The sequence below is a fragment of the Amblyomma americanum genome, chromosome 2 (genome assembly GCF_052857255.1).
Source record: "Amblyomma americanum isolate KBUSLIRL-KWMA chromosome 2, ASM5285725v1, whole genome shotgun sequence".
In the NCBI taxonomy this organism is placed as follows: Eukaryota; Metazoa; Arthropoda; class Arachnida; order Ixodida; family Ixodidae; genus Amblyomma; species Amblyomma americanum.
The window spans coordinates 44,227,807-44,242,772 of NC_135498.1; the positions used below are offsets into that span (position 1 = coordinate 44,227,807).

Below are 14,966 nucleotides of genomic sequence, written 5' to 3' on the forward strand. Positions count from 1 at the left end.
CAATCCGTTGGCCCCAAAGCTCTGGCCAGCCTCCGATAGGTGCAATGCGCCGACCTTGTCCTGGCCTCTCGCGACTCCCCGCACTGGACTTATGATATTTAGTTTGCAACGGCAGCTCACTGAGGAAGGGGGAAACGGCCCGCCGGCGCCTAACCTAACCGTGCTCCCTCGAAAGCATCGCACGCTCTGTGGGGTTGAGGTCACTGAAATGCAGACCGGAGTTTTTGCGAGAACCACGTCATCGTGTTCGGGAACGGGATCCATCGTAACGCTGGCAAGACGCCGGTGCAAACGTAAACAAAGCGACGGTAGCGACCCCCGATAGATGCCTTCAACGTGCGGCGGCGTAGCTTTCATTTCGGCAGCTGCTAGACCGCACCGCTAGCCGCCAAAAATCGCGGAGTCTGTGTTTACGTCACATTTCACGTCACTCCGTTCTGAGACGTCGTAAGAGTTCTCCGTGACGTCCTAAGAGTTCTCGAGTTTGAATCGGAGCGGCAGGAAAAACTTTTTCAACTTGGAATCCAAATTTCTTTGAAATAAATGCATCTTTCGCTCCCGGACAAGTGGCAACAAAGCCATGAAATGCCGAACTATCGGGTGTTGCTAACAAAAAAAAAAACTGAAAGAGTTCTCCTCAGTGTCCCTTTAATACTAGCGTGCACGTCCACCTTTTTTAGTTCCTGTGGTAAAGAGATGAGCTCAGAATTCTCTTTAGTGCACCTTTAATAACATGATTATTCACTTTGTTCGTGTTAACTGTTTCTATCTGAAAGATTTTCACTGGTTGACCTACAGGCAATTGCTCCTATTGAACTACCCAAGAGGCTGTTCATCCAAATATATTTTTGTGCGTATTGCTTAAAGCTCTGCAAAAAGTTTTGATGGATGGTGGTTGTGCAGCACTCCACGTCGGCATCTGCTTGCAAGTGCCGTGGCTCGTGCCGCTCTGGACGCTGTGGGTGCTCCAAGAAAAGGAAGAGCTGCAGCTTCCTGTGCGCCTGCAAGGGGAACTGCTCTTTGGCTCAGCACTCTGCAAGTGGTCTTCTTTAGTCTCTTGGGCCTCTCGGTTGACCATTGTAGTTTTGATTGACAAGTGCGGTCGCATCCAAGATGCTATACAAAAATTTTCTCACTGGCTTTGCTTTGCTGTGTTGAATTGAGGTTTTTCCAGAAGCCCCACTAAGTTACTGTATCCTCAGACAATACTAGTAGTTTTTCTGAGAGGATGTTGTGTTGAAAGTGTTCTTGAAAGACAGGGAGGTTATGAAGGAAGGAAAAATGCAGTGGTGCATGCAAAGATGCTTAGAAATGCAGATTTGTAATTGTAGTTGGGTTCCTGAACAATGCGAATTTATTTGCAACTATAACATTTAAAGTTTCATTACAAACACAGTAAAAGTAATTATTTCTAGTGTCTTTCTCTAATCTCGGAAAAGCATTCAGTTTCAAATGCGCAGTCGTTTGCTATGTTACCCACTGAGCGTGTTAGGCAAATCACTGAAAGGTGAAATTCTCTGCTAGAAGCTACAGTGAGGCTAGAATGGGTAGCCGTCTTAGGGTTGGTTCAGCTTTTGAGGTGCTGCAAGCACAATTTGATATGCACGTTGCAAAAATTCGGAGCTTTCGGTGAGTGTGTTGCCCATAAGTTTAATTCCTTGCATATGAATTTGGAAACGTTCACTTTATAACTGCAGTCTATTTTACATCGTGCTGAAAGCTCGGAAAATAATATTGCACAAAAATATCAGCTTAGTCGCATGCTCTTTGACATACCCAACAAAAACAAAACCTCCTCAAGATCCCCCAAAAATAGCCCATTTGGAATCTCCCCAGGAGGTGCTCATTTTTCCTGAACACATCCAGAAAACGTCCCCACAACTAGCAGTGTCCAAAAAGTTGTGCGTCTCAGGGAAAGCCCCAAAAGGTTGATGCTCGATTTCTCGGCTCTGGCTCAATAAAATTATTTTTCCTTTTCATGCAGCCTTCAGGCATCTAAGCGCACATACATGCCAAATTTCAGGCACATGCTTATGTTACAGGTGGTGTAATACATCTGTCCACTCGTGTGAATGCATGCTGGCTCGGCCGTCCTGGACTTACCTGTTTACATGAAATGTCCTAGAATTTAACACGCAAAGAAAATATGAATTCAAAAAAGTCGCCCGATCCCGCCCATATAACAGGAAATAGCAGTGCAATACAGATGCCATTTCAGTTTATTAGATGTGCTCTTTGCATTTAAATGAATACAAACAGCAGACGCATATGTATGCACCATTTAACACACAATGTACATAGCACCTGCTGCATATAATAGTTGCTTTTTTCTCTAGCTCTTAGAAATTTGAAAAAAAAATGAAGCAAGAAAACATAATATACAGGCTGAAAGTTGATTCTAAGGGGCTACAAAAGCATATATACACATGCAAAAGCAAATGCATGTAAAGAGCAACTTAGGTGCCAAAAGAAAAGACAAGATTGGCATACGCTACAGATACGCGGTTTCAGGTCATGGATTTTCTGCAGGTTGAAACCTCCCCCTCGCTTTGCCTCTCGCATGAGCCTCGGAGTAAGCTTCAGCGACGTAACAAAAATGAGCATAACCCAATATACCTTGACGACGTTGCCAACGGAAACCCAGGGATGAAATAAAAGGCTGCAACAATGAATTCAACGCAGCCTTCTGTCCTGTGCCATCTCAAAGCACAGCGAATGCTCAAACATACGTGTTACATCCGCTTTACACCCCCGTTTTATTTTCTTGTGACTAAGTGTGGAGATGAGACTGCTTGGAGCCAGACGGGAAGGGGGGATGTCTTGAGGTAGGAACCCTGGCGCGCCGCACCCATGGTACAGCAGACCGCGTATGCGGCTCAATACGGCGTGGGAGGCGAGATCAAGGCCATCAAGGCACAAGTAATCCGGTGGTGGGTGGGTAGGGGTCATTAGCGAAACGAACACAACACAAACTATACCGCTGCGGCAGGACGGCAATGTAGGTAGGGCAGGTTAATCCATGGGCACTCTCGGCAAGAGTGTCGTAGGCCTCCGAAGATCTCTCCTGCCTATGATCGCAGTGGATGGCCACGCAGCCACCAACAACACGCCGCAGTCGTTGGAAGGGCTAAGGAATGCAGAGTACGTGCTAGGAGTCGCCCGTTGCCTTGAACTCCGCCGCCGTAAACGCCGCCTTGAACAGCGGCTTCATGGAATAGGGCCGTGAAGCTGCGCAAAGGACTTGCGGTAGGCGGCCGCTGCATCAATCCCAAAAGGAATTATGTGGGCACGCCCCGAGGTGCGCGGGAAAGCTGCCGTGAATCCGTAGCTACGAAGTCCACGACAGCCCATTGATGAGAGGAAGAGCTGCCGCGCGAGCCCCAGCGCGCATACGTGTGCGCAAGATGGCTTCCGTACAGCAAGGAAGCCGGTCGAGCGACGGGAGGCCATTACTGTTCCTCTGCTAGACAGCGGCGCTACGAGGACCGCTGGCAGTTGGAGATGCCTGCAGGGACCGCCGCACCGTGTTGAAGATGGAAGCACTATAGAAGACGGGCACGTTGGTGACCGTCGCTTCCGGCGGTGCTATGAAAAGGCAGACCGCCGTCGCCTGCCTGCAGTATGGAGCCGACGGCCCACGTTCACGAGAAACGCATGCGCAGAAAGAGATGCGGGGTTAACTGCTTCCTTCGGCTGTTCGAGCGAAACTGTTGGATCTCTTAAAACAGCGAGTGCAAGAGCAGAACCTTCTCTCCCCGCAGCTTGTGTCGTGAGGGAGAGAGAAAAGGGAGCGAGGAGTTGATTTTTATTTTTTGTTGAAAAGCATTGGTCCCGAAACATTGTATCCAATTACCTTTTTGGGACCAAAATGCTCGATTCGTTTTTGTTTCTGCTTAACACTGTCGAAAAAACGTTTCTATACCCTTAGAGGGAGCACAGCCCTTTTGCTTGTTTCTATGTCCTGCCTCTACGGTCTGTAAATGTTTGATAAATGTTGTACTGGGACTGGGGCATTCCATCTTTTCTGGGCGCACACGGGGAAGTACGTTGCTTGCTTGGTAGCCTTGAAGGGGGATTTTTCTAGACTTGGGAGTCCGCTTCAGAGGAATTTTTTTCTGTATTTCAAGACCCTTACACACATTCATCACATCCTAGTAACTAAAAAGAAATATTGTGGGACTATAAAAATAACAAAAAATAGTGTCCCTGCCCATGCCACTAAATATAACGGGCTAACAGTGAGAAGTTATGCTTCGCTGCAATTTGTACATGGCCACAATTGTGTACAAAGCGCCCTTGCGTAACTGCAGCTTGTGCTCCCCGCCAGTGGTGCAGCTATGAAGATTGAGCCACCTTTAAATATGCGAGTGAAAAAAAGAAGTGGAGGTCTCCAGGAACTGGATTGCCACAGGGGAATTTAGCGAACCTTTCTGACACCTTGTTCAAAGAAAGCCTGAGTGCCAGTCTTTTGGAGTCCAGCGATGGTTCCTAGCCATATGCTTTGCTTTCAAAGCATGTCACTCCACGTTGGTCGTGAAGCTTGAATTTGCGAGTGCCTGGGACCATACGGAGAGATGTGTGGAGAGCTCATGTTCAAATTGGTGCAGTGAATCTGCTGAGAAAGAAATGTGCTTTATCTACAGGCTGTGTCCCCTTTCAGCTGTGGCAGCCATGCCATATCAGTGGTGCAACACCAGGGAAGAACACAGTTCTGAATTGGTAGAAATCTTCAGTGTACACGTTATTGAGAGGGGAAGGCATGTGTACCAGTCTGGAAGATTTGAAGCTTTTGGCAAATGGGCTACGTTAACATGGACCAGAGGCAGTTCAATAGTTTTCAGAGGGACAGATTACACTGAGTGATAAAACAAGTATAACTGTTCCAGTCGCTCCCTACTCAGGAAGTACGGCCGGAATAATTAAGTTTTATTTGCAATTAGTCATTGGCTCAAGGCCCACCATTCCCTCATAATTGCTTGAGCTGCAAGATAATGAATTGTTGCAGGGAGCAGTCAGAATAAAATGGTAAAATAGTATTGAATGAATAGAGCTGCCATATGTGCTGACCAGCCGCCACGGTGCCTGAGTGGTTACGGCGCTCGGCTGCTGGCCCGAAAGACGCGGGTTCGATCCCGGCCGCGGCGGTCGAATTTCGATGGAGGCGAAATTCTAGAGGCCCGTGTGCTGTGCGATGTCAGTGCACGTTAAAGAACCCCAGGTGGTCGAAATTTCCGGAGCCCTTCACTACGGCGTCTCTCATAGCCTGAGTCGCTTTGGGACGTTAAACCCCCATAAACCAAACCTATGTGCTGACCCTTGTTACAAATCTGCGGCCACCAAGGTGCTTCGTGCATAACTGTGTGCGTATTTGCAGAGTAAATCATGGGTGTTTCTCATAGCAAAACAAGTTATTTAGCTTTCTTTAGACCTCCATAGACTACTTACTTATGAGGGAAATAATGGTTGAAAGACTTAAGAGGAGCAGAAAATTGAGAACTACTAGCAGACATCATTGCTGTCTCAAGCACTATGCACATGTGCGGTAAACTTTTAAGTTTTGTCGATGGTACCCTTCCGTTAATCTGCCCGTCTGTTTCTTCCAGGATTCTGATTCTACTCTAGGGGACGAGGGCTTGCCTGAGACTGTGCAACAGAAATCGGTCTCGCTGAGCAGCAAGCACTGACCTGACTGCACAACAAGTTGTGTACAAAGGATATCTTTGTATATATTAGTGTGAGCCTAATGACAATTTTAGTGGATGTAACGTGTGTGTGTATGTGTAATGTAATGTGTACCACTTATAAAATTTGCAATTTTATTTTTTAGTCTGCAAGTGTTCAGGACATACTAAGAATTAGGAGCAAGCACTCACCTGACTGCACAACAAGTTGTGTACATAGGATATTTATGTTTTAATACCAGCCTATTGGCACTTTTAGCAGATGGAATATTATGTATGACTTATAAAACTAAAAATTTTATTTTTTGGACTGGACATCAGAATCGAGTTTCCTTTGTGCCAACTACATATTTGAAATGAAGGCTGCCAATGCACTGCATGTTTTTGTGGAATTTATGCACTGCAATCCACTCATGGTATTTAAGCAAGTGTGGAATCAATTGCAAATGCTCATCATTTTGTCAGCTGTTAATTGTGCTTGACTGAAATTTACTGATAATGTATTACTGCATGCAGTGGCATAGGCATTGAATACTGTAATTTCTTATTCAACAGGCTTGTTCACACACTAAGGCATTAGACAGTTCTTCAGAAGTGGTGGTGGTAACATGGTGTATTTTCTGCACACATGCTTTGCTACTTGAGAAAAATGATCGCATGGTTCAGAGCCTCACCCCTCAATTCTGGAAATGGTTTTGGAATCATTTTCTTGTGTGTTCCTAGAGATGTTTATTGATGGCTGTTCAATTCAATGTTGAGAATGAATTGAGGGTTGTCATTAAAGTTTTGAATGCTTTCATGTTGGTGAGTTGACACATGGCACTGGGATCACTGTCCCAGTAGCATTCCTGCATACAACGCAGCCAAGTTTTGACGGCTGCAGGTTTTTACATAGGCAGACTTGTGCGAGCCTTAAGACTGCTCACGGTTCATTCTAAAGCATACTTTTTACTTTCCTTAGCAAAAGCATGCAATTTTGCATTCAAGCATCCGATCTGGTTGTATACGGTTGCCACTTCAAGTCTGCTTTAGTAGCTTGCATAGAAGGTTGTTGCGCATTCTGTTGTACCGTGGGCACATGAAAGGACTCGTACAAGGTATGCATGAGGCCAACAGTTTTGAAACCTAGAAAAGCATGGGGTAATGTTTCTTATTTTTTTATGTTGTGGTGTTTATGAAGGGAAATTTACTGCTGTTATTAGTTCAGCACTGAACGATAATTGATTATGGAGTAAAAGAAAAAAAATGTGCTGCCAGTAAGACCAGAGGTCATGGATTCAAAGTTCCACTAGCAGCTTATGGTTGTTTTTTTTTTTTCCTACTTAATAATCGGTACCTTTCAGGGGTAAAATAATTGCAGCATTAATTTCCAATTGATCAACACCACCAGTTAAAAAAATAGAAACAATTTCCTATGCTCTTTGGTTTCAGACTATTAACTTCCTTCATACGTATGCCATAAACAATCCCCTCATTTCCCCATCTTTGTCTGCTCAAAGAACAAAGGATAGTTGTCATCCATGGTCAGCGTAAAAGCTGTAGCGCTTGTCATAGTCTTGTCGTGCTTGCATTGTTGAAACAATTGTCAAGGCTGTGCGCATTTGCAGGTGATGGATCCTCCCAGGAAAGTTTGATAGTTATGAGAAATGTCTTCATAAGGGGGGGATGCAGCTTTCTAACCGCAAATAATGGCCAGAAAATTTTTTTTTTTTGCAAATTACTGTACCTGCTTATATGCCTCGTTATCCTTGCTGCCTCCAAGATTTATTGCTGAAATCCACCAGGAAGTCCTCTATTTATTGGTTTTCATGAACTGCGGTGGAACTGCATATCGAGGAAAGGCTTGAAAAATGGGCGTTTTTCTCCGTTCCACTTTTCTTACTAGGCGCTTACCTTGTGGCACAGATTTCTTGACTGTTTCGATCTCATTGTTTTGCTGCACTTGCAGAACTCCACAATATGCAAAGATAGTTTTCTTATTTTAATGTATTATAGATTTTTGATGGGACATCTTGTTTACAGTTCAGACAAGTCTTGGCCAACTTGTCAATTGTGTAGGCTTTCCACAAGGTGATGAGAAAAATTAGAAAAAAGACTTTCAGGTATAAAGCTGAAATTCTCAGCATTGCTACATTACAAACCTACATTGCTGACATGCAAAAAAGGGTTCCATAAAAATGTATCTAACATTTGAGAAAATATGTTAATTTGCAGTGTTCAGATAGTGTAAAATAAATGCTACCAGCATTTGAACTAGTTGCGAAAATAATTGTCCAAAATTTGGGTTATTGTACCAAGCAGCACAAGGCACGTAATGGTCTTTATTAACAGTTAATAGTCGGATTGAACTGCATTGGTTACTGCAACAGGGTAAGGGACAAGATGCATGGAAGTGATGAAGTGTAGTAAACCAGCGATGCGCCAATCTGCGTCCGAAACGGTGCTCAGCTGGGATAGGTTGGCTGGCTGGTTCAGCCACCATCACCGGTTTTACGCGATGGCATGTACAGCTCATTCGGTCGGAAAGCCGTTTGCGTAGCTTGTAATTAGTGAGCACCGCGTGTCGGGAATAATCGGGTGCTGCGTAAAAAAAAAAAATTGTACCATAGGCTGCGAAAAGTTAATGAAATCATTGTAATTGTAAAAAGGGGGGTTAAAAGGTGTCAATGCTCGGAATGAAAAGCCTGCTTGATGATGCTAATTAGAAAATATAGCATGATCAATTAAAGCAATTGAAAAAATGAGCAATTCGTTCAAAGGTGTCAACCTGCTCAGAATGAAAAGCCAATGTTTGCTGATGCTAAGTGTTGGTGTATATCGTCATCCTAATAAAAGAATCTTGCAAAAAAAATTCGTAAGTCTCATCAGCACCAGATGACTCGCCTAACGGCGCACGCTATCACGTGAACTCGTAAGCGCAGCATAGGAGTCCTGCTTTTTTTTTTAAGCGAAAGTGGCGAAAGCTCCACACTCTGAGCTGCAACTTTCAAGGTTTCCCTCTGACCTTGAGCCAGGCTTCACACGCCTGGCGTCATACCACGTGACTGACCGCAGCTGGAGCCACAGTGGAAGACAAGTGAGTACACAGCAGCCCGCGCTGCTCTTAAAGCACGGCCGGTCTCGAGGGGAGCTCGCGCGCCCCACTCGAGACCGGCCGTGGATAAAGTCCCCTAGTTTCCACAAGTGCCACGAGATCGCTGTTCGCTCGGCGGCCCGGGCCGTAGTCAATGGCAACGCTTTTATATGGGGAATGCGCGCTTCGTGAACGCCATTTTCCCGAACTGCAGTTTTAAAACGAAAGCTGGCCGCAAACTCGCGATTTCGCCGTGGCGGTACTCTACCGAGGCACGTGACGTCACAACGCGCGCCTCGCCGCGGTTCGGGTGTCCACCGGGATATGCGAGACGGTTACTGTGCTTTGCGCGCTCGTCGCGCCATCTAGCATGACGTCACACCGCGTTCCTCGTCGCTGCGCTCGCCTCCGCTCGTTTCGACAGCTGCGTGGCATGTGTGATAAGATGTCACAGGATTGAAAAGGAGAGCTGGCATGCGCCGCAAACACAGTTGAGGCGACAGTATGCACGGCGACAATTCTGATAAGCTGGAGGAGGCCTGGAATCGACAGCGGAACGAGATGAAGAGGAAACGAATCGGCCAGGAAGCAGACGAACAGCGCGCCGAACGACTGGCTAAACGCCACCGTGAATATGCCGCCGCGAGACAGGCACGTTTAACGTCCGGTGTCTCGACCGCTAGCAGCAGCGACAGCAGCCGGAGGAGAGACCTGAGTCCTGCTTCACTGAAGACGGCCCGTGGTGAACGATGGAATGCGACCAAGAGGCTTCAGCGGCGGGCTCAATAAACCGAAGAACAACGTGCCGTTAGCCTAGAGAATAGGCGTAAGAGTGACGCGACCCCTTCAATCCTTGGATAGCCTCGGTGCAGAAATCAAACATGGACCTACAGTTCATACTGGACGTTTATGCCTGTGCTTCATACGTTGTGGAATATGTGAACAAGGCCAACCGGGAAGTTTCACACTTGCTTTCGCTACATATATCCTGGCATAGCCGAGCTAAGCCATTGCCTTTTTTTGTGTGTGTGTGAAGCAGCGGCTTCGCGCTGGTTTAGTTGAAGGCGATGAGTTCTGGCAGGTATTTTGAACCTGCTACACGAATAAGTGCCGGCGTCCTGATAACCGATTATGTAACCATCACTCGTCTTTTTTGTTCTCTTGACCTTTGGCTCCTTGGTTCGTGCGCCAGTTGGCCCGTTCATTCGTCCGCCTGCTGCGCGCCCTGCTCGTTCATTCGCTAGTTAGCTCGTCCCTTAAGTCATTGTAGCATTTGCTATAGCTTTCGTGCGCGCCGCTCGTTCGTACTTCCACACACTTGCTTGTTATACCGTTCGTTTACGCAGTCGTTTGCTTGCTCGATTTCTCCGCTCATTTGGTTTTGTTCTGTTCAACTTTCTGCTGATAGCGTACTCAAGTACGCGCATGTTTTACGGTATGTTTGTAGCAGTCCCCTTGCTTTAATTTACGCTAACTAAAAGTGCAACAACCACGTTTCCAGAGCGCCTACTGTAAAATAACCATGACTCAGTTGTCGGGTGCTATGCTCCTCGCTCCACCACATTGCAACATCAAGCGCAACACTAAACTTTTCTCTGCACTGTAAGGCGTAAGGAATGATGAGCCTTAACAGTATTAACACAATAACAAATTATTCTGGCCTTCGCTTCCGCCACTGATGCAAGGGTGCTCTCAAACTTCTGTGCCACAGTTTGCACTGAAACGAGATGAATGTAATGTAATATCTTCCACCGTGTGACAGCGCAAGGAACAGTTTATGCCATGCGAACGACTTTTGTGACGTAAACGCGTCGCCGTGCGATATCTGCATGGTTGCCATCGCAACGAGATAGTTCATGTATGTTTTCTTTCTTCCGTCGAAGTTTCCCCGCTTCATCGACACTGACGCTCCGATCAGCGGCCCGGTTCGGATGACGCGGCTGGTACTTTATCTGGTCACTCGCGGCCAGTGCGTCACCCGCAGTGTCCTCGCCGAGCCGCCTGCGCCGCTCGCCGCTGCGGTGGGCCTCCGCCGTGCCACGTGACATGACCATGTGATACTCCGCCGCGTATCAGTCGTCCGTCTCGAAGCCTCAATGGCTATTTGGACGAAAACAAAGAGCGGTATAAAACGAAGTGGTACCATTGAGAATTATGGTCGAAGCTTGTGAGGTGCTGAGTACCTCTGGCTATAATTTGCGCCGAATGTGAACTACTTCTTAGGTGCGGATGGACTAAGGGCGACTCGCCATACCAGCCGCGTATCAGACCGCCAAAGTAATTCTTACTTCTCGAAGTCTCGTTCAGTTTTTTTTTTTAAGTAGTTGTTCATCTGCCTCCTCCCATCATCATCGTCCCCCATCGTGACCTTCTTTTATCTCCTCTTCCCGTCCCCCAGAGCAGAGTAGCAGGCCAGATATTTATTTTTCAGGCCAACCTCTCTGCCTTTCCTATCAATAAACCCTCTCTCTCGTTCAGTTGGAGGACGAAAATTGGCAAGAGGTAAAACGAAGTCCAGGGGTTTGCAATTCATGGCACTTGATATCTGGCGCTGCGAAATATGGTTGCGCTCACTTTGGTTGTATGGCGAACTATTTTTTGGGCGCGGACTTAGCTGCGCAAACAGGCGCGCTAGCTTTGACAGCGTTGCCTGCTAGGCCACCTGTTCGTTGTCACGGTCGTCGCGCGCGCCTGACGTCGAGCGTGCGTCAAAGGTGCGCGTGGAACTACGCAGCATAGTATTCAGGTTTCCAGGAGGACCATTTCGACGACCTCTTGCCGTGCCAGTCATATCCGGCGTGGCCTTTCTTCGGAAGCCTTTTCGAATTCGCCAGCGCAAGACCTGTATAGCGTCCGAATTAGCGAGCATACGACATGGCCATTGGCCGGGCCCGAACCGGCAGTTAGAATGATTGAATTTGCAAGTTAACAGGAGTTGTACTAATGAGTTTTTGCTGTACTTACTTTCATCCAACGGGTCAACAAATGTAGCATTTTAAACTATGGACACAAAATTTTTAGTTGCATATTTTTGTAGCAATGTGTAAGACACCATGACATATATAGATCATAGTTCTCCTATTACCGCTAAATTATTCATAAATGAATTTGTTTCCTGGCACTACTTCGGTTTAAACAGCTGAAAGATGGCTGCGACGCCTAATACAGGTCATGTGAGGCGTAAAAAAACGGCAATATAATATCCGCTTAGCCGTTTTAATTCACTGCTTCAAGAACTACGTATCGGTGACTATGAGCGTTTACATGTTTGTTTTTTTTTTAACTTAGACGCCACAGCCACCGTTTGGCTGTTGAAACCGAAGCAGTATGAAAGAGTGCAATGTGGTGATCGATGTATACTGTGTTGACTAAATTCACTCGTACCAATGACAGCTTAAGTTTTCGTTTGACAAATTAATATTCTGCATGTTTTCCAATTCTTTAAAATCGTTTAGCCCAGCTGGTTCAAACGAGATGTCGAGTACGTAGCCATCAAGCATAGGCTTCAAACCAGGAACGCGTTCGAGCCTTGGACTGTTCCACGTACGTATGAAAGTTTGAAGAAGACTACGATATCTGACACACAGCGCAATAGAGTGGCAGTTTAACACGCGGGGAGAAAGGCTGCGTCGATGTCCGAGTGGTTTGAACAGCGACAAGCGAAGCTGTTCTTTTTGTGCCGACCCCGCTCGGTGCCATCAGTGCAGTAAGCTTTTTTTTTTCCTGCTCCCGCTTCCTCGGACTCTGCATGGACCAAAACGCCGGACAAATCGCTGCAGTGGGGGTTCTAATGCTAACGAATTAAAAATTAGGTTCGTGTCTGTCAGACATTTGATATGTACCGTTGGCTGCCAGAGTTAACGAAATGCAGATGTAGGGTAGTGGAAATAAATTTTGGCACCGTTGCGCAAACGAATCGCCTGATACGCCCGCAAGTATAGGAGATCTGCCCATGCGCAGCACGTGACAATATCAATATGCCAGTAGACGACTGGCGCTCTTTGAAGTTGTACTGCAAGAAATTTGTTATCGAGCGTGTGCAGACCCAAAAAGATTTTACTGCAGTCTGTAATACGTTCAAGATTATATGCAAAACATTGAATGCACGGTCGTGAACATAATATAGACCACGCTTCGGCTGTCAGTCTTCTGACGCGTTACCTGCATAGCTAGAAGGAATGGATTTTTGGGGTACAGTCGAGCCCACTCATATATTGGCGGCAGATATCACGAACGCTCGCTTGTTAAGAACGGGTGCGGTGCTACCGTCAAAATATGAATTAGGGCACTGGCAATTCCTCTCAGATACAACGAACAACTCTGGCCGCACCACTCGGTCATATAGCGAACGAGGAGGCTCCTCCCGAAGTTGAAGAGGAGGTGACGCTTCCAGTAAGCACGGAGATCAAGGAGCGTTTCTCAACCCTCGCGACACCGCCCCGGAAATATCATGTCGACCCAAAAATGCAATAAAAATGCGGCATTGAAACAAGTAACCGCCTGCTGAGCCCACGCCGATGGCCTAGCTACGAGGGCTAACATTGCCTATGTGTTGGTCGGCTGCAGGCAGAGCATCCCATGAGGAAGAAGCTCAGTGGGAGCATCTGTCGTGTTGAGAGACGTAGATTTGTGGCAACGCTTCGTTGATGTAGTACAGCTGGCCAGACGTTTCCTCGGATGACTACGTTCCTGTAGACCACAAAATCGCAGAGCCGCGTGCTCTGACCAAGCCGTTGAACGCCAGGTACGAGCACTCCCCTGCTGCCCGGAATCTGATTTATGTGGCCGACCTGCCACCAGCTGCCGTGGACACTTCAACCGCGATTAGTTGCACCCCGTCCCTAAAGTTTATAGCTGGCAGCAATTGTCTCGGCGAGGGGAACGCGACCGCCCTAAAGAGCCTGGAAGAAGCCGCGGTATAGGCTCTGCTTTGCACACGTAGACGCGCATAATGCGGTTTTATAAATAAATGCCACTTTTGGCGGACTTAGTATAATTTTGGCTGTTGTACGAAGAGTCCACTTACTACGTACGTCGGATACTGCGAACCCATTCCGATCGAGACTGACCGTCAGGTTCGTTAGAAGTGGGCTCTATCTGTATATAAGCAAGCATGCTATTTACTTGTATCCTGGCACATAAAGGCAGAAAACATTACCATTTCCGTTACGCAACTCACCTGGGGACAGAAACGTGGAGGCTAACGCGGGCTAATGTTATTCTAGTCGAAATGAAGTGTGATGACCCCCATAATGCGCAGGTCCACACGGGACGGAGAGGCAAAGAGACACCGTATGGCTCAGTTTAAACAAACAGATATATTCAATAATCATACATGATTAAGATTCAAAGGCTGGGGCGTCCGAGCTTACGTGCCGACGACTTCATGGGGGCGATGGAGTGGCTCCGGAGTTGGGCTCGAGCGGTTGCTGGCAGAAGCTGCACGCCGTCGGGCTTCGGCGCTGAAGGCCCTCTTGGCGAACGATGTCGTCCTGAGCGTGCTTCTTCCGTACTGCTTCTCGATTTTTATATCCTCTTCTCCACACTCCCTAGGGTGAGGACGCCCACGCCGGAGGGGAAGGAGGGGGGGCTAGGGCTTTCACTTGGGCGCACAAACATACCACCGCACTTATTGTCTCGCCCCCCTCACGTGTTGAGTCCGAGGGAAAGAAGGTTGTCTTCGCGGTAGCGCATAGCGTCGGCTGTGGTACGGCGCGCTCTGGCCCGCTGACAGTTCCCGCGTGTCACCGGCCTCCATTCTTCATCCATCAACTGACACTCGCTCCTCAAGGTAAGGCGCGCTCTGGATCGCTGACAGTTCCCTTGTCCTGGAATGTGCCCGGGAGGGCCGCCACCGGAACCGCCACGCCAATTGGGGAGGATAAAGCCTCTTTCCCCGCGGCGGCGGCGGCGGGTCCGGTTGGGTCCGGTTGGGCTTAAACCCCTTCGTTCTGGTTGTCACTCTCAACGAGCATGGCTGGGTAATTGATGATGCCTGTCATCTGGGTCTCCGTCTACGCCGCGCCGTCGAACGTGGATCCTCGTAGCACACACAAGGAATGTACCTCGTAGCACACAAGGAATGTCACAGAAGGAATGGGCTTGGGCAGGGCATGTAATGCGAAGGCAAGATAACCGCTGGTCCTTAAAGGGGCTCTAATAAAGCTCCAGTATGGCTGGGATGTTAAAGCACGCCTGTTCACGAATACTGT

At 47.5% G+C, this 14,966-nt stretch overlaps 1 protein-coding gene across 1 annotated transcript in view; it reads left to right on the forward strand.

Annotated features, from left to right (window-relative positions):
• LOC144121119 (chromosome-associated kinesin KIF4A-like) overlaps nucleotides 1–6,480 on the forward strand; it is a 51,958-nt gene extending 45,478 nt beyond the window's left edge. Inside the window, exons 25-26 of the mRNA XM_077654077.1 lie at nucleotides 904–1,035; nucleotides 5,604–6,480. Coding sequence (XP_077510203.1) covers nucleotides 904–1,035; nucleotides 5,604–5,684 — 213 coding nt within the window. The 3' untranslated portion in view covers nucleotides 5,685–6,480. The remainder of the gene's footprint in view (nucleotides 1–903; nucleotides 1,036–5,603) is intronic.
• The last annotated feature ends 8,486 nt before the right edge of the window (nucleotides 6,481–14,966 follow it).